This window comes from Gopherus evgoodei, chromosome 20 (genome assembly GCF_007399415.2).
Source record: "Gopherus evgoodei ecotype Sinaloan lineage chromosome 20, rGopEvg1_v1.p, whole genome shotgun sequence".
NCBI lineage: Eukaryota > Metazoa > Chordata > Testudines > Testudinidae > Gopherus > Gopherus evgoodei.
The window spans coordinates 2816801-2837212 of record NC_044341.1 but is presented as its reverse complement, the minus strand read 5'-3'; the positions used below and the strand labels follow the sequence as shown (position 1 = coordinate 2837212).

The following is a 20412-nucleotide window of genomic DNA, read 5'->3' as shown; positions in this document are numbered from 1 at the left end:
GCAGGGCTGGCTCTGAAGAGCTCACTCCCCGTCCACACGCTGAGAGGGGAGAAGCCAGGAGCCTGCCCGCAAATGCTCAGTAGCCTCCCAGCCTGGGGAGTGCACCCCCCTCCAGGGATCACACCCCCACCCCACCCCGGGGCCCAGGGACCGCATTCCCCCCTCACCTGCCCTGGGGCCTAGGGACCACGTCTCCTCCTCCCCTCTGGGGCCCGGGGACTGTGCTGCCCCCACCCCGGAGCCTGGGGAGCATGTCACCTCCTCCCCTCTGGGGCCCAGGGACCGCGCCGCCCCTCTCCCCCCGGGGCCTGCGCGAGTTGTCCCACCTGCAGCGCCAGGCCCTTGGCGTTGCTCTCCGGCGCGAGGCCCGGCCCCACTGAGCACCTGGGCGCCAGCCCCGCTAGCGTAACTGTTGGCTGTAGAAGTGCCCAGGGCCCCTCTGGCAGGTGCGGCCCAGACACAGCCAGTCCCGGCCCCAACAGGCTCACAGTCTAACCGAGGGGGGGAAGGCACCATTCAGCCCTGACGCTCGCGCCCCCATGGGCAGCACAGAGAGATGGCTCCAGGCCCCGCGCCCTGGCACCAGGCTGGGCAAACAGGGCAGCTCATGGGCTCAGGCTCCTGCACTCGCCCAGCCTTGTTCAGGGAGCTCCGCTCCTGCCCCCATGGGTGCGGGGTGGTGGCTCTGCCGAGCTGAACCCCACTCTCAGCCTCACTCTGTCGCGGTGCTAGGGGAGGTCCTGGTGCTGGTGGATTTTTCTGGGCAGCGGGATGATGAGCTGCAGCTGAAAGCTGGGGACATCGTGCAGAAGGTGGAGTCGGGCCCGGAGGAGGGGTGGCTGCAGGGGGAGCTGGCTGGCAAGACGGGGCTCTTTCCCCGGCAGTTTGTGCAGGTGAGTGGGGTGGGGGATCCTGTCGGGTTACGGAGGGACACGCTGCCAAGCAGAAGCGGGAGCATTTCCCCTGCCCTGCCTGGGGGACGGGACCATCTTCCACATGCTCCTGCCCACAGCACAGGCCCATCTCACGGCTGAATCTACTGCTTGCCTGACCTACCCACACAGCCTGGCGGGCCGGGCTTTGGAGGTGGCGTGGCAGCTTCCCAAAGCAAACCTGACCTGGGCGGGGGACCATGTGCATCAACCCCCACAGGTGCGCACGCCCACGCCCTGCAGCCATCTGGAAGGCGTGCACATCAATACACACCTGCAGGACTCCAGAGCCACCTACGGCCTGAAGTTCAGGGGTGCTGAGCAATCAGTGTGCAGCTGCAAATCATGCCATGCAAAACAGGCCCCAAATCCTCCAGTGTCCCAGCATTCCCCTAGGCCTCTCTGGGGGCAGGGCAAAGGGGCGGGGTCCTGGGCCACACCCTCCCAAGTCTCCTATATAAGCAGGACAGGCAGCTAGTTCCACTCTCCTAGTAGCTACTTTCCAGATGCTTGCTGTGGGTGGGGGCTGCTGTGCAAGACGGGTGAGCTAGTGGAAGCCGGCTCCTTCTGCAGCCCAGGGCTAGAGGTTGCCTCAGGCACAGCACTGAGCACCCCCCCTTCCCTTGGGCAGGGCCTTCTGTGGCATTTCCTCTCTGGACAATCCCGGTGGGGTGCACCTGGAAATGAGCAAGGGCTGATGCTGGTATTGGCCCTGCCTGGGGTGGGGCTGGGTCCTGCTGCACTCTCTGCTTTCTGCAGATTATGGCACCTCGTGAACCCTGAGCTTCTGCCATTACCTGGGAGCAGATCTCCAAGGTTGCTACGTCCCTGTGGCTGCAAAAGTTTCACTTCCAAGGGGTGACAAGCTGCAGTGGGTTTCACATCCCCCCGGCCCAGCACATCAGCTCCTTACCTGGCCTGTGCTCTGTCTGCCCCAGGAAATCCCAGCATCTCTCATGGCTGACGGAGGTCGGAGGTGCCCCCGCTCGACCCGCGTTGGTGAGTGGCTGGTGCAGTGCACTGCGGGGCCCCTCGGGCAGGGCGTGCAAGAGACCCAGGGCCTGGGGTGCTGCTGGTGGGACACCAGAGTAAAGAGCACGGTTTCCAGACTCCCTCACTCCCAGGGATGCTGGGGCATGAACCATCAAGTGGGCGTGCAAATGGTGGGTGCCAGAGTAACCGGGGGGAGGGGCAGCTGAGGACTCAGGCTTTGAGATTGGGGTGGAGACACACTTGAAAATGGGCTGGTAGCTGTAGAGGTGGGGGCTGGGTGCCAGGACTCCTGGGTTCTAGTGCCATCTCTGCAAGGAGCCTACAGGCTCTCTAGGTGCTTTGACTGGGGGGTGGGGGCTCAGTTGACCTGTTGGCAATGCTAGTGGTTCTCCCACGCATGCAGCCAGCGGGCAGAGTGGGGGCATAGCACTGCCCTTTTCACTGGTGCAGAATCACCTGCCTGTCCCAGACTCACCGGCTCCTCGTCCTGCCGGAGCCGAGCGGCATCCTTAGTCTCTGTGCCTTGGCCAGCCGGGTCCCCCAGTTGCCGCTCCCAGGTGCCCTGACTGTGTCTCCTTCCCCCTGCCCCCACTGTGTGCGCTGAGCCCTGGGGAACAAGACCCCTGCTTCCTCTGTCCTGCCTGCCAGAGACCGCTCCCTTCCCCTGAGCTGGGGTGGGGTCCCCACAGGGCTCTGTGCCATGGTGGCAGCTGTCAGCTCGGGACCCAGAGCCCAGCTGTGGCGTTTTCACTGCCTGACAGCAAACCTGTTATTGACATGCTGGCCTCTGATTGACTGACATACACAATGGGCCTGTTCTCCAGCCCAATGGGAACCCAGCAGATCACAATGGGTCTGGTGGGGCAGCAGCATCTTTGCTGCACTAGGGCTGGGGAGGGAAGGTGCCATGCCACTGACCCCTGCCCTGCCTGGGCTCCCTGTGGTGCTGCACACCACAGATTTGCAGTGGGGCACGTTGGCTGCCTTCCCCGTAAGGGCCCGTGCCTGCGCCTACTGCCGTTGGCTCAGGACCCACTTGCTGATCTGCCTCCTGTGGCTGGGGCCAGGAGGGGGAGTCGCTAGGGAGCACCATACTGGGGGGTGTTGCTGGCTCCTGACTTGGGGGGTGCTACTGCTTCCTGCCCTGCCACTGCAGTGTGCCAGGGCCTGACAGGACCCACTGCTTGGGCCAGGAACCAGCGTGGGGGAGCAGCGTGGAGGCCATGGGGGTTCGGGACAGGCTGTGAGAGGAAGAGAAGTGGGGGGGTAGCCGGGGGTGAGGGCTCTTCCAGCAGTAGGGAGGCAGCCAAGTTTCCTACTGGGGAGAGGTGGGAAATGGGCTTCCTGCCTCTTACACCCGAAGGCGCCATGTTTGCTGGCCAGGCCACAGTGGGTGTTGAGCTGACAGGGATCTGCCTGGAGTGTGGGAGCAGTGTGTAGGGGGAGCAACTTGGGCCTGGCCATGCCAGACACTGACAACTCTCTCCCTCTCCCGGCCCCACAGCCTGGCCTCCCGCCAGCAAGACTAGCCCAGGAGGTACCTGCCCTACACTAGCAAAGCAGCACATTGTGGACCGAGCCATCTCCTGTCGAGGGCAGAGCTCAAACTAGGGTGGGAGGTGGAAGTAGTGGGAGTCTCCTAAGCTCCACCTACAAACCAAGCTCCGTCTCCACAAAGCAGCAAAATGAGGTTCCCGCTCACCACACCATCACCCTTCTTTGTCCTCTGCTTTGATCAGCAGTGAAATGGTTATCAGGGCTGAGACCAGAAATGCCCTCCTTAGGTTTCAGAGTCAACCTCCCTTCTAGTTGCACAGGGCAGTTCTCCACCTCTGAGTTCTCATTTTTTGCTGCCTCACTTCCTTCTTGTTTCAGGTTTTCAAGCTTTCCTTTGCCCCTGTAAGGGCTGGAGACCTGACTGTTTAGTGAGAGCTGAGATTGTGGAGCACAGGCGGCAGCCTCTGCGGGAGAAGGGCTGGTTTGACACCCTGCTGGGAGTCAGCCCCGTTCCTGGGGTTACCAGGGTTTGCAGTGGGGTAGTCAGAGGAGGGGGGGAATCCCAGTGCAGGTTAAGTCTTGGAGGGGGCCTTATAAGCTGAGCTGTGAAGCTAGGACCCCAGCTTGCCCCTAGTGCATCAGTCTCTGAGCTCTTCCCCCAGCAGGCAGGGTGCAGCCCGTCCCCCAGCCTCCCTCCCTGAGTGACATGTCTCGTGCTGTTCCCACGCCAGCGAAGAAGCCACCACTACAAGGGCAGCGCTGGTGCAAGGTGAACTTCAGCTATACCCCAGAGAAGGCGGATGAGCTGCAGCTGAAAGCTGGGGAGCTGTTGCAGATCCTGCAGGAGGTGAGCAGGGCTGGGGGGAAGCTGCTGGAGCCAGGAGCCTGGGACCAGAGACCAAGGCTGATGTGCCTGGGAATGACTTGGGGGGTGGGGTGCAGGTGCATTGTTCCTTCCTGGGGGGCAGGGAGCAGTGGGAGGTGGCTGGAGGGCTCTTTCCAGCCCCTGTGCCTGGGTCGCGGTGCTGGCTGCAGGCACTGCTGGGCAGGGAGGCCAGACCCCAGCGGGAGCAGGGACCAGGCTTCAGTTAGCTACAGCCCAGCAGCACAGGGCCAAGGCCAACTTGTGTGCTGCCAAAGCCTGCTCCATTCCAGCCTCCCTTTCCCTCTGTGCCATGTGGGTAGCACCGAGGCCAAGCTGGCAGGGTAAGATCTGCTTCCCAACTCCACCAGAGAGGTGTGCACAGCTCCCACCCCTCCATGCAGCAGGGAGCCAGGGGCAGGCAAGTGCCCCGAAGTCTGCTCTAATGTCTGCTTTGGGAGGGGCATGGGAAGGCCAAGCAGGGTGGGGAAAGGCAGGTGGGCAGCTGGGCAGGTGACGGGAGACCTCAGGAGGGGCAGCCTGGCCCCATTCTAGCCCCTCTGGATCTCATGTTCGAGCTACAAGGGCTGTGTCACCTGGCATTGAAATGAGCAGCCATGTCGGGGGTGGAGTCTGGCCGTGGCGTAACAGCACACACAACGCGGTGGGTCAGGACCAGGGGAGGAGAGGTAGTCTGTGTCCAATGGACATTACAGGGAGTTCTTTCAGGAGGCTGGGGTTTGGCTGAGACACCCGTACTGTCTCCCAATGCCCTAGGGAAATGCCATGGAGGGGGGGGGCGTGGGCCAGGGCTCAGTCCCCCCGGTGGCAGGGGTGGGTACAATGGCACCCTCCGAGCCTGGCTGCTGGAGAGGCTCTGGGCGCACTGGGTCAGCGGCTGGTGGGGCTCAGCTCTGAGCCGTTCTCTTCCCCGGCAGATTGAGGATGGCTGGTGGCTGGGCAGGAAGAACGGCCAGGTTGGTGCTTTCCCCTCCAACTTCGTCCAGGAGCTGGACCGGCTGCCCCCAGGTAGGGGGGAGCGGCAATGGGGCTGGGTAGCTGGGCCTGGCTCTCTTCTCTTCTGTTGCCCTGATCCTCCCTGCAGGAAAGACCCCAGGCTGCAGCCTGTGGCATGTGGAGGGGCTGAGCTGGGAAGACTCCAAGGTGCAAAGTGTGAGCTTCCCCAGTGCTCTGTCCCCACCAGTGGGGGGTGGGCAGGGCCCCTGTGCCCTGAGAGCTGGCAGGTTGCTGGGGCTCTGGGTCAGAGCAGCATCTGTGCCCACCCCAGAGGGGCTGTCCCATCCCAGGTGCCCTGAGATAACCCGTCCCCCGTGGTGTGTGCAGGGCTGCTGGCCCCGGAGGCCGTCCCAAAGAATGGGGCTAGGAAGCAGAGGCCAAAGCTGACTGATGAGACCTTCATCATAAAGGAGGCAGCGAAGGTGAGTGTGTGTTCGTTGGGGGGCAGCCCCTGGCACTGTGGGCAGAGGGACGGGGGGGACAGTCCTGGGATTCACCTTCCACCCCCGGCTCCCTGGAGACAGGCTAGTGGGTGGCCTGACCCAGCAGGTGAACCTGTCTGGCTGCTCCTGGGCCCAGGCCATAAAGCCGCACCCAGGGGTGGCCGGTTGGGCTGATGGGTGCTTGCCCAGGCTCTTCCAGGCACTGCTGGCTACCCCAGGCTCACCTGGGCCCAGGTTCCTCCGGCTCTAGGAGGAGGGTCAGTGGGAGCGTCAGCCCCCATTCTGGGGTGGTCCTGGGGGGGGGGGGGGGTTGAAGCTCAGTGCTCTGAGCACCCACTCCCTGAGCGCTAATGAGCCTTGTCTCCTCCACAGCCAGAGCCCCCCAAGAAGCTGGAGAAGCCCATCCCCGCAGCCCAGAGCCCCCCGCCAAGCCAGCCCCTGCAGCCGTGTGAGTGAGACCTGCCTGCACTTCCCCCCGCCCCATGGAGCCTGCTGCCTCTGCTGAGCAGCCGTGTCCCCTGTGGGGCCGTCCCTGGGGCTGTAGTGGATGGAAGGGAGAACCATGCCCCCAACAGGCCTCAAGGAGCAATTCCCAGCCACTGCCCCAGGGCAGGATGGGTCCCCCCATCCCAGGGAAGCCACTTGCCCCTGGGCCTCTGACCTAGGCAGTGGTGGGGCCAGGATCTGGGATTGGAGTCCAGGCCCCCAGGCCTGTGCTCCCGCTGCATCTGCAGGGCAGGAGCATGGACCCTCCCCTGCCCCCACTCGAGCAGGGTCTGATTCCTTTCCCTCTGAGCAGCACAGCGCCCCCCCTCTGGCGACCGTGTGGGGCTTTCCTCTGACTCCCTCCCCTCCTGCCCAGACTGCGAGGCCGAGTACTGCAAGGCCATGTTCGACTACGAGCCAGAGCTCCAGGACGAGCTGCAGCTGAAGAGAGGAGATGTCGTTTTGGTTCTTTGCAAGGTGGGAGCCTGGGGAGTGGGAGACAGTGGTGGGGCTGCCAGGGCATGCTGTGAACCCCCCTGGAGGGGGTGCTGATCTGCCCATCTCACTGGTGGGGTAGCCAGCCCCCTCGCAGCTGCCTGCCCCCCAGCCAGCTCAGTAGCGTGTCATTGGCCCATCACTGTGGCCTCTGGGCGTGATACAGGGGACACAGCCAACATCCCCGGCCCCTTTGCTCCACCAACCAGACGGGGAAACCCAAATGGTGGAGCCTGCTGGAGGGCGTGAGTCTCTGGGTCTCAGCCCCACATCTTCACCGCGCTCTGTTCCCTCAACACCCTGTCCTGTCTCAGAAGGGCTCCAGAGTCCCCCTTTGGCTTCCCGGCTCCAGGAGCCCAGCTGAGCTGCTCTTGCTGCTGGTCCATTGGCACTGCTGGCTGCAGCTTCTGGGGGAAGGTTCCCGTGCCAGCCGTCGTGCCCTGAAGGGACCCCCAGCAATGCACCATGCCTGTGGGCCAGGGAGGCATTGGGCACAGGGCTGCGATCCCCTCCCTTCATGGCGGGAGCTGTGGGCATCACAATGCCCCCCGCAGTGCCTTTGCTGCCAGGGACCTGCTGGAGCCAGGGCGTTCGGGGCACTCTGAGCCCCTCCTGCTAAAGGGGTCTGACTCTGGATGGGCTCTGCTGGCAGTGCTGTGAGGGAGCCGGCTGGAGTGGGTGCTACCCCCTTGGGCTTTGGCCTGGTGCTTCGTGATGTCTGAGCCGTGGCTGGGGTGCTGGGCCATGGGGGTAGCACCCCGGCCTGAGCTGGGCACTCCCTGCTTGCCTTGCAGGAGACAGAGGATGAGGGCTGGTGGGAAGGGGAATGTGATGGCAAGAGAGGCCTCTTCCCCGATAACTTTGTGATGCTGCTGCAGCCCCTGGTGCCAAAGGTGAGTGCTTCGGGCTGGCTGGCGTGGGGGGCCCAGCGAGCGGCCCTGTGGGGGGCAGGGGGGCGCAGACCTCGGGACAGGGGCTCGGACACCGGGACAGCCAGTCACTTGGGCAAATGGCTCCTGGCCCCATTGCAGGGGGGAGGGAACTGCCACGCTCCAGGTTCTGTGTTCCCCCAGCAGGTGCGCAGTGACCCCGAGGGAACAACCAGGGGTGGCCCATGCCCGTCCCTTCGCTCAGCTGGTGAGAGACGCGGGCAGGGGCCAGGGACTGGGCAGGGGCCAGATGTCCCTCTCCTTCCTGGGCCGGCTGGGCACGCAGGCTCTGGGGCTGGGCGAGGAAATCCGCAGGGCAAGCTGGCAATTGTAGTAATAAATCCCTAGCTGAGCCCTGCCCTCCTAGCCTGGTACCCTGCTCCTGCTCAGCCGCTGGGCTCACCTCCGCCGGGCCAGCAGCTTGCCCCGGCCAGCACCCGTCCCTGGAGCTGCTGAAATGGAAGAGCCCAGGACGCGTCTGGCTGGGGGTGAGCTGGGGTGGGGGGAGAGAGAGAGAATCCTTCCCAGCTGCAGGGTCGCCGACGGCCCCTCTTCCTGCCCTGTGCGGGGCTGGCCTCACCTAGCTCAGAGATGCTCTGAACATGGGGCAAAGAGTGGCCAGGAACCACCGCAGGATGTGCCCCCTCCTGCTCATCGTCCTCTGCTCTGTTGCAGATCAAGGCGGTGGTGCCTGCGCGGAGCCAAGAGTCGAGTGAGTAAGGAGCCCATGGCGGGAGGGTCAGAGCTGGCGGGGGGCCTGGCTGCAAGCCCTTCCCTAGTGAAGCAGACCCAGTGGAGGCCATGGGCTGGAGCTGCCAAGGGGGGGGCAGCCAGCCTGGCTAGTTGGGGGTCCTGCCAGCCCCAGAGGCTGGCCTGGACATGGGCTTATCAACAGAGCAGCTGTGGGTCCAAGTGCAGCTCAGAGCAGTCTGTGCATGGCCCGTGCTGCAGGGTCACCAAGACTCCCCCTGCCAGGCTGGCTGGCTTCTGGGTAGCGCTGCCGGGCAGCCAGCAGGGGAGCTGGCAGGGCCGAGGTGATGGCAGAGGCTCCTGAGCTGCAAAGCCCTGGGTGCTCTGCGTCTGTGACTTCCTTTCCCGCGAGGTGCTAGTTTCCTCTGCGTCACGTGCCCAGGGTACAGGGGCTGAGCAGCATCCTGGGGAAGGCTGGCTCGGAGCAGAGCTCTGGGGCGCCGCAGGCAGGTCCCTGCTGACGGCCGGTGAGTGCAGCCGACGGCTGGAGGCCGGAGCCTGGGCCCCGGACCCCCTCATCCTGCAAACAGCTTGTGAAGGCCCCATCCGTGGCTGTGGTGGCAGGTACCCACATCCCCTCTGCTTTCTGCGCTGTCCATGGCATGCGTGTGGTGCAGAGTGGTATGGAGGGGAGCGGTCCCCGCTGCGAGCAACCACTCGCTGTGCCAACCCTGTGCCCTCCCGCTCTAGCACCTGGGAGGATCCCAACGTGCTGGGTGTACAGGAGCCGTCCTGGGGTGGGAACACAGCAGCTGCACCCTGGGGCTGGCTGGTTGGGGGTTGGGGCTGGATTCAGTGGCTCTGGCGATCTGCACCATGGGGGCCTTTGCTGGACCAGGGGCTTTGTAGGCTCCAGAAGTGTTGTCGTCTTTCAGCTTTCAGCCTCCACCCCCCTCCCCAGCCCATCTCTCAGCCCCACGCAGTGTCCCCTGACGACTGGTTATTGCTGGGGAGTGCAGGGGGCTATTAGGAAGTGGCAGACTGAACCCACTGGAATGGTTCTGGCCCCAGGACGGGCACAGCTTCCATCACCAGGGCTCTCCCCTTGGGTCTGCCTGGAGGGGTTCGTGCCCACCCCTGCCTGGGCGCGGGGCCCAGGCAGGGTGGGTGCTGTGGGAAGGGATGTGTGGGGGCTGTGAGGAGGGGCGCGGGGCCCAGGTGGGGGGCGTGGGTGCTGTGGGGAGGGGTGTGGAGCCCAGGTGGGGGTGCTGTGGGGTGGGGCGCGGGTGCTGTGGGGAGGGGCATGAGACCCAGGTGGGGGTGCTGTGGGAAGGGATGTGTGGGTGCTGTGGGGAGGGGCGTGGAGCCCAGGTGGGGGGCGTGGGTGCTGTGGGGAGGGGTGTGGAGCCCAGGTGGGGGTGCTGTGGGGAGGGGTGTGAGACCCAGGTGGGGGGCGTGGGTGCTGTGGGGAGGGGTGTGGAGCCCAGGTGGGGGTGCTGTGGGGTGGGGCGTGGGTGCTGTGGGGAGGGGTGTGGAGCCCAGGTGGGGGTGCTGTGGGGTGGGGCGTGGGTGCTGTGGGGAGGGGTGTGGAGCCCAGGTGGGGGTGCTGTGGGGAGGGGCGCGGGTGCTGTGGGGAGGGGCGTGAGACCCAGGTGGGGGTGCTGTGGGGTGGGGTGTGAGACCCAGGTGGGGGGCGTGGGTGCTGTGGGGAGGGGTGTGGAGCCCAGGTGGGGGTGCTGTGGGGAGGGGCGTGAGACCCAGGTGGGGGTGCTGTGGGGAGGGGCGTGAGACCCAGGTGGGGGTGCTGTGGGGAGGGGTGTGAGACCCAGGTGGGGGGCGCGGGTGCTGTGGGGAGGGGCGTGAGACCCAGGTGGGGGTGCTGTGGGGAGGGGTGTGAGACCCAGGTGGGGGGCGCGGGTGCTGTGGGGAGGGGCGTGAGACCCAGGTGGGGGTGCTGTGGGGAGGGGCGTGAGACCCAGGTGGGGGGCGTGGGTGCTGTGGGGAGGGGTGTGGAGCCCAGGTGGGGGTGCTGTGGGGTGGGGCGCGGGTGCTGTGGGGAGGGGCGTGAGACCCAGGTGGGGGGCGCGGGTGCTGTGGGGAGGGGTGTGGAGCCCAGGTGGGGGTGCTGTGGGGAGGGGCGTGAGACCCAGGTGGGGGTGCTGTGGGGAGGGGTGCTCCAGCCTCGGGGCTTGGCAAAGGGACAAAATCAGTGGGTGGCTTTGGTTTGTGTGAACCCTCAGGGGTCAGGGCTTGGTTAGCAGAGGCAGCACTGCTCTGGTGAGAGCTAGCAGGGCTGCGGTGGGGCTGAGCTGCCCTGGTGTTATGTGGTGTAACCTGTCCCCAGGGCCCAGTCGCCCCAGAGCTCGGGGCTGGGGCTGGCTTCCCAGATGGGCCCTCAGCAGGACTGCGGCGCCGGGGCGGGAGGGAGGCGGCTGGGGCAGAGGCTGTCGGCCAGAGGGCTGCGTGCCCTGCAGTGGGGGGCCCATCCCTACGCGGGGAGTGAGCTGGTGCAGCAGCCGGCAGAGGAAGTGCAGGCTGCAGACTCCAGCTCTGGCTGGGGACCGTGGGCTGCATGTGGCAGCGAGTGGAGGGGGGGTTGTAGCTGCTGTGGGGAGGTGCTCAGCGCTGTCTGGGGGATGGGCCGGTTCTGAGCTCATCCCACCATGGGAGTCAGACTCTGGGTGTATTTTGGGGGCACCCTGTGATCTGAGATCCCAGCTGCTGTGAGCACCCCCAGGGACAGTGCCCAGCTCCCCCTCCTGGTGCCCTTGGCGCAGGGGCAGTGAGGCTGGCAGTGCAGGCAGAGTCCAAGCCAGCGTGAAGCCAACCAAAAGCCCTGCTCTGAGCTGTCCCCTGGGGCAGCTCGGCCCCCTCTGACTGTTTCTCCCCTCCCCCCCCCGTGCGCATTCACACACACGTGCTGGGTGTTGCTGTAGCTCCCCGGATGCACCAGGCTGGGCTGCGTGGGTGTCAGCCCCATGCTGCTGACTCACTCGCCTCCTGGGAGCGTCTGACAACCCTGAGCGAGCACCTCTGCTCCCCTTGCCAGGCCTGGGCAGGGCAGGTTCTCCCCTCCCCTGGGCAGCCAGGGGGAGTCTCTGGTGTAAGCAGAACTACATCGATCTCCCTGGGGTGTCTGCTGAGGTGCCCCCAACCCAGGTGAATGGGTGGAGGTGGCCTGGTGTGACCCCAGCCCAGGCCTAGCTGCAGGTGATGGCCTCTGAGGGGCGGTGAGACTCCCGGGTGGATGTAGCCGGTCCCAGCACAGGAGGGAGCAGGGCTGGCTGCCCTCACAGGGCCCTGGCGGCCACTCGGGCCAGGTGGTTCCAAGCCCAGCCTCCTCTTCTTCCCCCACCCCCCCAAAAGAAGGGCCTGGGGCAAACAGGGCTGGGGGCTATTGGGGCTGAGGGAGCAGGGACAGTGCCGGGGGGAGCATGTTGCCCCCAACCCAAGTCAGCCAGTGCCTCACTCTTCGTCTTGCTCCTCTCTGCCAGTCTTCAGGCCGGAGAAGAAAGTCTCCAGCGCCAGCAAAGCAGAGCTGCGGCCCCCCCACGAGCCCAAAGGTAAATGAGGGCAGGGGGCTGGGGGAAGCGTCAAGTCTCCATCCTGGTAGCGGGGTGCATGGCATGTGCCAGTGAGTTCAGTGAATGCGCCTGAGGGCACGTGCCGAGGGCACGTGCCGAGGGCATGTGCCGTGGGCACCCAGCTGACTAAAAAGGAGCCGGCTGGTAGAGGTGGGGTGTGAGGGGCTAGTCCTGCCTCAGCCGGGTCTGCCTCCTTCCCCGTGGGCGACAGGCCGTAGCTTTCCCTCCCCTCAGCCCAGAGAGGCTGCTCAGGATCCCTGGTCAGGAGGGGAGCTGAGGGGGAGGGCATGGCTAGGACAGCAGCTCGTCGCAGTCCGCTTCCTGCATTAGGCTATAGCCTGCCTACCCCCTCCTGCTTCGGTCCGTGCCCCTTGGGGCCAGCCAGGCTCGAGGCAGCTGGGGAAGAGACGAGAGCGCAGCAGGCAGGGCTTCCTGCCTTGTGTGACTCCCTGGTGTGTGCAGAGGTGTCACCTTAGCGCACTGCCAATCTGCCAGCCGGGCCCAGAGGCTGAAACACTTGGTAGTTGCTGGCCCAGGCCAGGGCAAACGTTCAAACACCAGTAAAACACCAGCACTTCCATGGCCCCTGGGGAAACTCCCCTGACACTTGGCCAAGAATGTGCCTCTGAAGGGGACCTGGCCATGATGGGGTCTCAGCTGCGGGCCCTTGTCTGCTGGCTGGGGACTGTCCTGGGACCCAGGCCACAGCCCCTGGCCAGTCGTGGGCTGGGAGGGTAAGTCCTGGGGAACAGCCAGTCTCCTGCTGCTCACCCCTCCTTCTGCCCCCAGAGCCCAAGGTGCAGAAGAAGATGGACCTGCCCAAGATGAACCTCCCTGCCAGCAAGAAAGCAGCTCCAGCCCCTCCCGTCCCTGCCAAGACCAAACTGGCCTCCAGCCTTGCCGGCAGGTAAGGAGCCCCTGCCCCCTTCCCTTGGGCAGAGGGCAGGCGCTAGCTGGAGGGGAGGTCTAGGCACGAGCTAGCCATTGTTGCAGGCTGCTGGGGATGTTAACCCCCCTCCTTGTCGGGTGGGGGCCTCTTCTCGCAAACCTCCCAGGGGTTAATCTTGGTATTGGGGGCGGACGCCTGCCTCTGGCACCGCTAATGCCATCGCCGGCTGTTACCTCTGCAAGGGGTGGAGCAACTGAGTTAGGCTCCTCCCTCCGGCCTGGCCCCCCAGGTGGGTGGGGAAGTGGCAGGAGTGGGATGGACACAGTGTGTGGTTGAAGGGGGGGAAGAGGCATGAGGGGGCAGGACTGCAGCCCCCTAATGTGCAGGAATGTCTCTGCCGTTGGCAGGCCCCCCTGCACCCCGACGAACTGTGCCCCAGCCAGTGCGGAGAAGAGCAAGCCCAAGGACCCGGGTAAGCCTGTTGCCATCTGGCACGTTCTGACCCCTCCCTTCACTGGGTGGGCAAGTAGCATCACTCCCTCCGGTGTCCACCAGCAGAGCCCTGGGCCGAGCGGAAGCTGCCCACCGGTAGCGGTGACTGGAGCCAGGCCTGCATGGGTGGAGTCTCTGCCCCGGGCAGGACTGAGGGCATTGGGGCAGGGCTGGCACCTCCAGACTTCGCTCTGCCCTGGGTTCTGAGCACCCCCACGCCCCTCTGGCCTGGGCTAGGAAAGTGAGGAAATTGCTGCTGTTTGCATGTGAGGAGCCCACACGATGCAACAGGCCTCCAGGTGCCGGCTCATCCAGCTAATCCACTCGGTGTGTAACCCGGGAGTCCTGCTGGCCAGTCCCCTGCTGCAGCTCCAGGCCTCCAGGTGCCGGCTCACCCAGCTAATCCACTCGGTGTGTAACCCGGGAGTCCTGCTGGCCAGTCCCCTGCTGCAGCTGCCCAAATCTCTACCTCTCGTCAGGAGCAGAAAGGGGGCCCTGCCTTGGGAGGGCAGGGAGCAGTCAGTCCCCTTACAGCCCTGTGCTGTGCCCAGCCCAAGGCGCGGGCGTTCCAAAGAGCTCAGTCCCTCGAGTGGGTGAGCTCTGTGGAGGCCTCGCTGGCCAATCTTTGGGCCACCTGGCCGGGGCCGGCTCCAGGCAGCAGCCCAGCAAGCAGCTGCTTGGGGCAGCATGTCTGGGTCTTCGGCGGCCGGTCCCTCATCCCCTCTCAGAGTGAAGGACCAGCTGCCGAATTGCCGCTGAAGCGGCGGCGGTAGAGCTGCAGATCACGATCGCGCTGCTTTTTTTCTGCTTGGAGCAGCGAAAACCCTGGAGCTGGCCCTGCACCTGGCTGCCTTGTCTGGCTATAGGAGTGTGGGTCGCCCTGGCCCAAGGGTGCATGGGCAGGGTGTGGTTGGTCTGGATGCAGAGCTCTTCAGCCTGACAGCACAGCTTGGAACTGGTGGAGTCCTTGTGCCCAGGGCTCCCCCAGCCCCTGGAGCTCAGGGCCTGCCCTGGAGTCTGGCACCAGCCGCATTTGCTGATGGGGAGAGGGCTGCTGGTGCCTCTTGATTCTGCAGATGCAAATGGCTTCGATGCTGTCCTGATCTCCAATGCCAAACTGAGCCACCCGACCACGACTCGTCCCAAAATGCCAGGCAGGAAGCCGCCCAGCCAGCCGCCCGCTAGCTCTCCGGTGAGTGCCCGGACAGCACCCCTTGCTGGGGGTGGATGGGAAAGGGTTGGACTTGCTGGGCTGTGTGGTCAAGCTCCTTGTGCTGCATTTGCTGCCCACAGCTTCTCTGCTGCAGTTGCCTTGTCCGGAGGGTGAGTGGCTCTAACCGCTCTGTGCCACTCCCCTAGCCGCAGAGTCCCTGTGGTGGGGAGGAATGTCAAGCAGGGGCTGGTGTGTGCTCAGCACCAGGGCAGGGACCCTGGCCTTGGCACCAACTGGTTTTAAAGGTGCTGAAATAATGGGCCAGTGCCAGGCTTGGCCTACGGGAGCAGGGTCTGGTGAAGTGAGCGAGTGTAAACTGCAGGGTGTAGAACCAACTCCATGCACAGGCAGAGCGGCATAAACCCACCTAGGAGCTCCACACAGCAGCAGAGTGGCACAGTGGGCAGCAGGAGTCACTGTCTCCTGATATCAGCCACCGTGCAGGCTACTCACCTGGCCCTGCTGTGCCCTGGGGCTGGGCTCCCAGAGGGCGGGCCCCAGCGCTCGGCCCCAGGAGCCCTGTAGGATGGGTCAGCAGCACCAGAGCTCTCTGGAGCTCCCGTAGGAGGAATGGGGGAGGGGAGGGGTGCCGCACCTGGGTGCGGGGGGTGAGGAGAAGCAGAAGAGCAGGGTGCCACCTCGCTGCCAGGGTCACAACAGGGATGGGAGTGTGTGTGTGGGGCAGGTAGGGCAGGGGCCACTTCCCTGGTTCTGCACTCAGGTCAGGGGAGCTGCACCTGCACCACCTTTCTGATCCCATACTGGCCCCTCTCCTCCCAGCTGGGGAGAAGCTGCAGCATGGGCAGCGCCAGGGCCAGCTCCGTGCACCTGGCGAGGCTTTGCACATGTCTGGCCCTGCCCAGCAAGGAGCATCCAAGGGGGAACCTGGCTGGCAGGACCCATTCTGTCCTTGGCCTGTCAGCTGATGGAGCCAGGTAGCATCAGTGGGGAGGTGGGTGCTGGAGACCTGCTTTCCCTGAGGTGCTGCTCTTAGGGGAATGCCCGCCTGGTGCCCGCAGCTCTGTGACTGACAGGTGGGGGTGCTCAGCTGTGGGATTCCCCAGTTGCAAAGAGTGACTGGCTTTCCCTGCTTCTGCAGCATGTGCAGGCACCTCTGGTCCCAGCCAAGAGCAGCATCCAGGCCAGGGAGCTGCAGCCCCCGGAGAGCCTGGGGGACCCCCCCAAGGCAGAGGAGAAGCTGTCTCTGGAGGAACTGGTGGCCGAGCTCCGGTCCCTGCGGATCCTGATGGACCTGATGAGGGTGCAGCACCAGTGAGTGGGGCTGGGTGTAGGGGAGGTGGGGGCTGTTGGAGCCCTGGCAGGGGCTGACCCCAGAAGCTGACGGCCAGCCAGAGCACCCCGAGTCGCCTGCTGCATGCAGCATTCCCCATCCCCAAGGGCAGCATGAGTCTCTGCTTCCTAGCTGTGCTTGGAGCTGCCTCTCTCCTGGGCTGGGGGTGACTGCCTACAGCAGCCTCCGCCCTGGCCTGGTCTGCCAGCCCCTGTGCACGTCTGCCCTGGTGGGCAGTGTCCCATTCAGGGCTGGTGAGCCCTGGGGGGGGCAAGCCTGGTGCCAGCCTTGGCTGAGAGCCCTGTGGCCAGCGTCTTGGAGCAGCACTGGCCGGTCGTGTCAGTGGGGCCGGAAGAGCGGTGAATCGGCCCAAGGCACCATGGCTGGAGGGGGAATGAGGTCTGAGTGCCTGCCATGTTTGTACAGTCAGGTGATGGCCTGGGGAGATCGAGGTTTGGCACTGAACTTCATGGGAGGCCCTGCATGAGAAGCAGTGGCCTGCAGAGCTGGGTGCTCCTAGGGCCCATGTGCCTGGGGTGACTTCTTGGAGCTGGCTAAGGTTCTGGCCCTGAGCCCCAGCCCCCGGGCCCCCAGAGGGCCAGCCCCGGCCAGCTCTGTGCACTGCCCTTTGCAGGAAGGACATGGAGGAGCTCAAGATGGAAATGAAGGAGGAGCAGGCCAAGCGCATGGTGCTGCAGGTGAGAGCCACTGGGGATGCAGCGCTGCATGGAAAATTCAGGGGTGGGGGGTTACCCCAGCCTCTCCCTCACTGGAATCTCTCAAACCCAAAGCTTGTCATCAGGGTGCTACCCCCACGAACCCCAGCTCGCATGCTGCTGCTGCAGGGAGTTCTGTGTCTTGTCAGTGAAATCCCCCTGGCCTCCACCCATGGGGCAGGGGGTGGGTCAGAGCAAGAGCTGGCACTTGGAGTTGGATCTAGAAGGATTAACAGCTGAGCCTGTGGATGGAGGGTAACTGAGTCTTCGTTGTGTAGTGCCTGAATGCCACACAAATGGGCACTGACCCTGTCTCCTGCGCTCTTCCCATCAGTAACCTGGGGCCTGGGTGTCTTGCTGCTCTCCACCGAGTGCTCAGGGATGCCCGTTCTGAGCGACAGGCAGGTGCCCTGCCTGGACAGCACAGGGAGTGGGTCTGGGGTTTACCCTGGTTCCCTTCGCTCCCCCTCGTCTCTCCTTTGCAGGTGGAAATTGAGAGCATGAAGCGGATGTCTGCCCTCGAAGGAGCAGGAGCAGCTGTGCAGGGCAGTGAATCAGCAGAACTGCTGGCCATGCTGTGATGTCCACTGTGCAGAGGCCTCGCTCTGCAAACTCTGACGGGAGCTGTTAAACTTACAAGAGAATCACTGGCCACTGATTCCCCTTGGTGTCTCTTCACCCCAAGGCCAGATCCCTGCCCCGGGGAGTGGGGAGAAGGCCCAGAGCCCCTCCAGCTCATCTGCTGCGTCTGCTCCCTGGGCCCTCAGGGGGAGCACTGTGGTGGGGCGCAGTCCTGCTGCGCTGACCCTCTGGGGGATGGGCAGCATGGGGCACCTGCCTGCTGGGAAAGAATCAGGGCTGGGGGCTGCCAGGAGAGTTAGTGATGCCCTAGCAGGACCAGAGAGCTAATGCCGGCAGCGCGTAGGCCTGGCCTCGCTGGAGCGACTGGCTGCTGCCTGGATTTAGCCAGCGCTGGGCAGTCATCACCCCCCGTCACCTGCTCAGCTCTGAATTTCCTGCATCTAGGCCAAAAGAGGCCCCTCCATCCCCCTGCCCCAGGAGAGGCCACCCATGTCCCAGCAGCATGTGTCCCTCTCTGGAGACTGGTCCTGAGCTCCTGGCTCTCCTCTTTCCCCCCGCCCCTGACCTGTCCCAGCCTTGGGCTGTGCTCATCTCTGTGCTGTTCCCAGCCACTCCGTTGGTGTGGGGGGTGTTTGAGGGGGGGAGGGGGAAATAACCATCTTTTAGCCCAGCACAGCTCTCAGAGCCCAACTTTGACCCTAGCCTTAAAACCTCCTGGGGGCTGCTGATGCTGACCCCTCCCAGACAAAAATCCCTGTGCTGACTGCCCCCAGCCCTGTTTGCTGCGCGTCAGCCCTTGGATCACCTGGCCCCAGGCTCTGACTAGACCAGGGTAATGGTTTGGAACAGCTTCACCCTAGTGCAGACAACCATCTGCATTGTCCTGGTCAGCTGGCCCCGTGGAGTGAGCTGCTTCCTCCCAGCTAACATGTTACATCCTGCCCTGTCCGCACTAGGGCGCTCGGATGTGTTGGCTAAGCTGTCCCTGGATCAGACGTAGGTGCGGGAATCCTCATCCTAGTTAAGCTGTGATCACTCGTGCAGGCTGGACCCTCACGGCCCTAGGGTCCCCCACAAGTCAGCCAGTGCTGGTGTTCTGTCTGCACTAGAATCAAGTTGTGTTGGTGAGCATGTGTTCAAACATGACCGAGCATTGGTGTCTGTAGAGTGACCCAGTTCTCCGCCAGCCCCCTCCCTCTCAGGAGCCCTGTCTGACCTCTCTGGTGCTTCCACTGCCCTTTCATCCTGAGAACTGGGCGTTTCTCCCTGGCTCTGGGAGCAGCTTGCTGCAGTGCCCACCGGTTCCGCTCCGGCTATCCGTGTCTGACGAGCTGGGGCTGGGACAGCTGTGAGTGTCCCTCGCCCCCAGAAACTGTCCCACTGCCGAGAGCCTGAGGTTTTAAAAACTATTTTATAAATGTGTAAAATTTTAATAAACTATTTTTATACAAATCTTAGCTGCTGCCTGGCTGCTGTAGTGTCGACAGCATCTGCGACGTGCAAGGCCCTGTACAAATTTGAGGGGCAAGCCGGTCCCTGACCTGATGAGTTGGAACAGTCCAGCCATAGGCAAAGTGCTGGGGAGAGGGGTCAGCCTGAAAGCCAGGAGCTCGCTGCTGATCAGCAGGCCAGGTTAGCTCCACGCAGTGTTTCTCAGTCTGGGGTAGGGAGGAGGCGAGAAACCGAGGCAAGGCCAGTTTGGGTTTTCTTTGCCTGGTTAAATAGCAGTCTGTGTCCTAGCGCTTTCCCGGCTCCCTCCAGCCCCTCCTGGCTGGGCAGTTAAATCAGCTCGGATCAAGGAATCAGCCTATTGAGGTCCAGGGACAGATAGCAAGCCCCTCGCTGCACAGAGGGAGATGACTGGTGCATACCCACTCCTAGCACCAGCAGGGAGATCAGAATCTGTCCCTGTGCAAGCAGGTGATTCCCCCAGTCCCTGTCTGGGCAGCAGGGCAGGGCAAAGGCTCCTGAGATGAGCCAGTGGGGCACAGCCAAGCCAAGGGGCATCATGCACAGCTGCCTAAGGCTGGCATGGGAGGGCAGCTGGCTGGCTCTGGGCTCCTGTCCCCTCCCCCCACAAAGGCTCCAGGCATCCCTTCTACACCCTGCAGCGTCCCCAGGAAGCTGCTTACTGGATCCTGGCCAGGCAAAGCCCGTCTCCGTGCTGTCAGCCTGGTGCCCCTGCCCCCCCAGAGGCCTCAGTCCCGGAGGGTCCCACCTGGCACCCAGCCCCCTGCCCTTGTTTATCAGCTTGGTGCAGGTCGACACAAACCTCTCTGCATTCTTGGCAGCCTGCTCACCCTGGGGCTAGGAGGGCACATCTGGAAAACATCTGGGTCCTGTTACAGCTGGCGGCAGGGGGCCCAGCCCTGGTGGGAACCAGCTATTTTTGTACATTGGGCTGGGACAGAGTGGGGCTGTGGCCTCAGGCGTGGGAAGGTCTCGTTCTTCTCCCACACAAAGGCAGGGAGGGGCTGCCCTAGGACTGGTTAGCGCAGCCATGGCCTGGCAGAGGCAGCCCTGGGCTGGACCGGGCTAAGCACAGCTCGGGCTGTTGGGCCCTTCACTGCCCAGGAGCCAGCAGGCTGAGTGGTCGGCCCCTTGGTGCCATGTGGCACTGCACCATCATAGGCAGGTGGCTCTGGGCTGCCATGGGCTCAGTGCCAACTCCTGGAGGTGAGAGGCACGGGGGGGGTCCTTCATGCTAGTCAAGGGGCTAAAGGGGGCTGGCCAGGGGGGCACCTTGCCAGCTCCAGCAAGCACATCCCCATGTGCCCTGGGGCGTGTTTACACAAGGCCCTGAACAAACAGCAGAGCTGGCTGGGGTGCAGAGCGACTGGGAGCCCCTGGCTCGAGGGGTTGGGGATGGGGGGGTGGTAGCTTGCCATGGACTCTGAAAGCAGCCCAAACCCCAGCGAGCTGGGAGCCGCCCCATAGCCCTGGCTTGCGGCTGGCTGCACTAACCGCAGGCCGCTGGGCTACCCTGCTGGCAGCCACCCCAGAACCGGCAGTACTCTCCCTCCCTCCCCCAACATCCAGGAAGCAGGAGTGACTGATGGGGCAAGTCAGATGCTGCCGGAAAGGGACAGCAGCTAATTTTAGCAGGAATGCTGGGGCCAGGGGAGGGGAAGGAGCCTGGGAAGGTTTCTCCAGACAGCAGCTCCTGCAAGGCAGGGGGAGGCTTGGGCTCAGGACCAAGGGGATGGGGGCTGGAGGCAGGCACAGCTGCTGGGTTGGGGCTCCTAGGTGCCCTGGGGCATCTGCCTGCCAAGGGTGCAGGTTCTAATGCCTGGAACCTCAC

General features: G+C 64.3%; 1 protein-coding gene across 1 annotated transcript; it reads left to right on the top strand.

Moving 5' to 3' along the window:
* Positions 1-996: 996 nt before the first annotated feature.
* Positions 997-18568, top strand: SH3D21 (SH3 domain containing 21). The gene is made up of 16 exons (XM_030539366.1): positions 997-1260; positions 1871-1931; positions 4154-4269; positions 5223-5313; positions 5629-5723; positions 6117-6192; positions 6607-6707; positions 7520-7618; positions 8330-8366; positions 11839-11907; positions 12718-12835; positions 13204-13289; positions 14386-14501; positions 15622-15794; positions 16448-16511; positions 17015-18568. The coding sequence occupies exons 1-16, from the start codon at positions 997-999 to the stop codon at positions 17108-17110; spliced, it is 1662 nt and encodes a 553-aa protein (XP_030395226.1). The 3' UTR covers positions 17111-18568.
* Positions 18569-20412: the final 1844 nt, after the last annotated feature.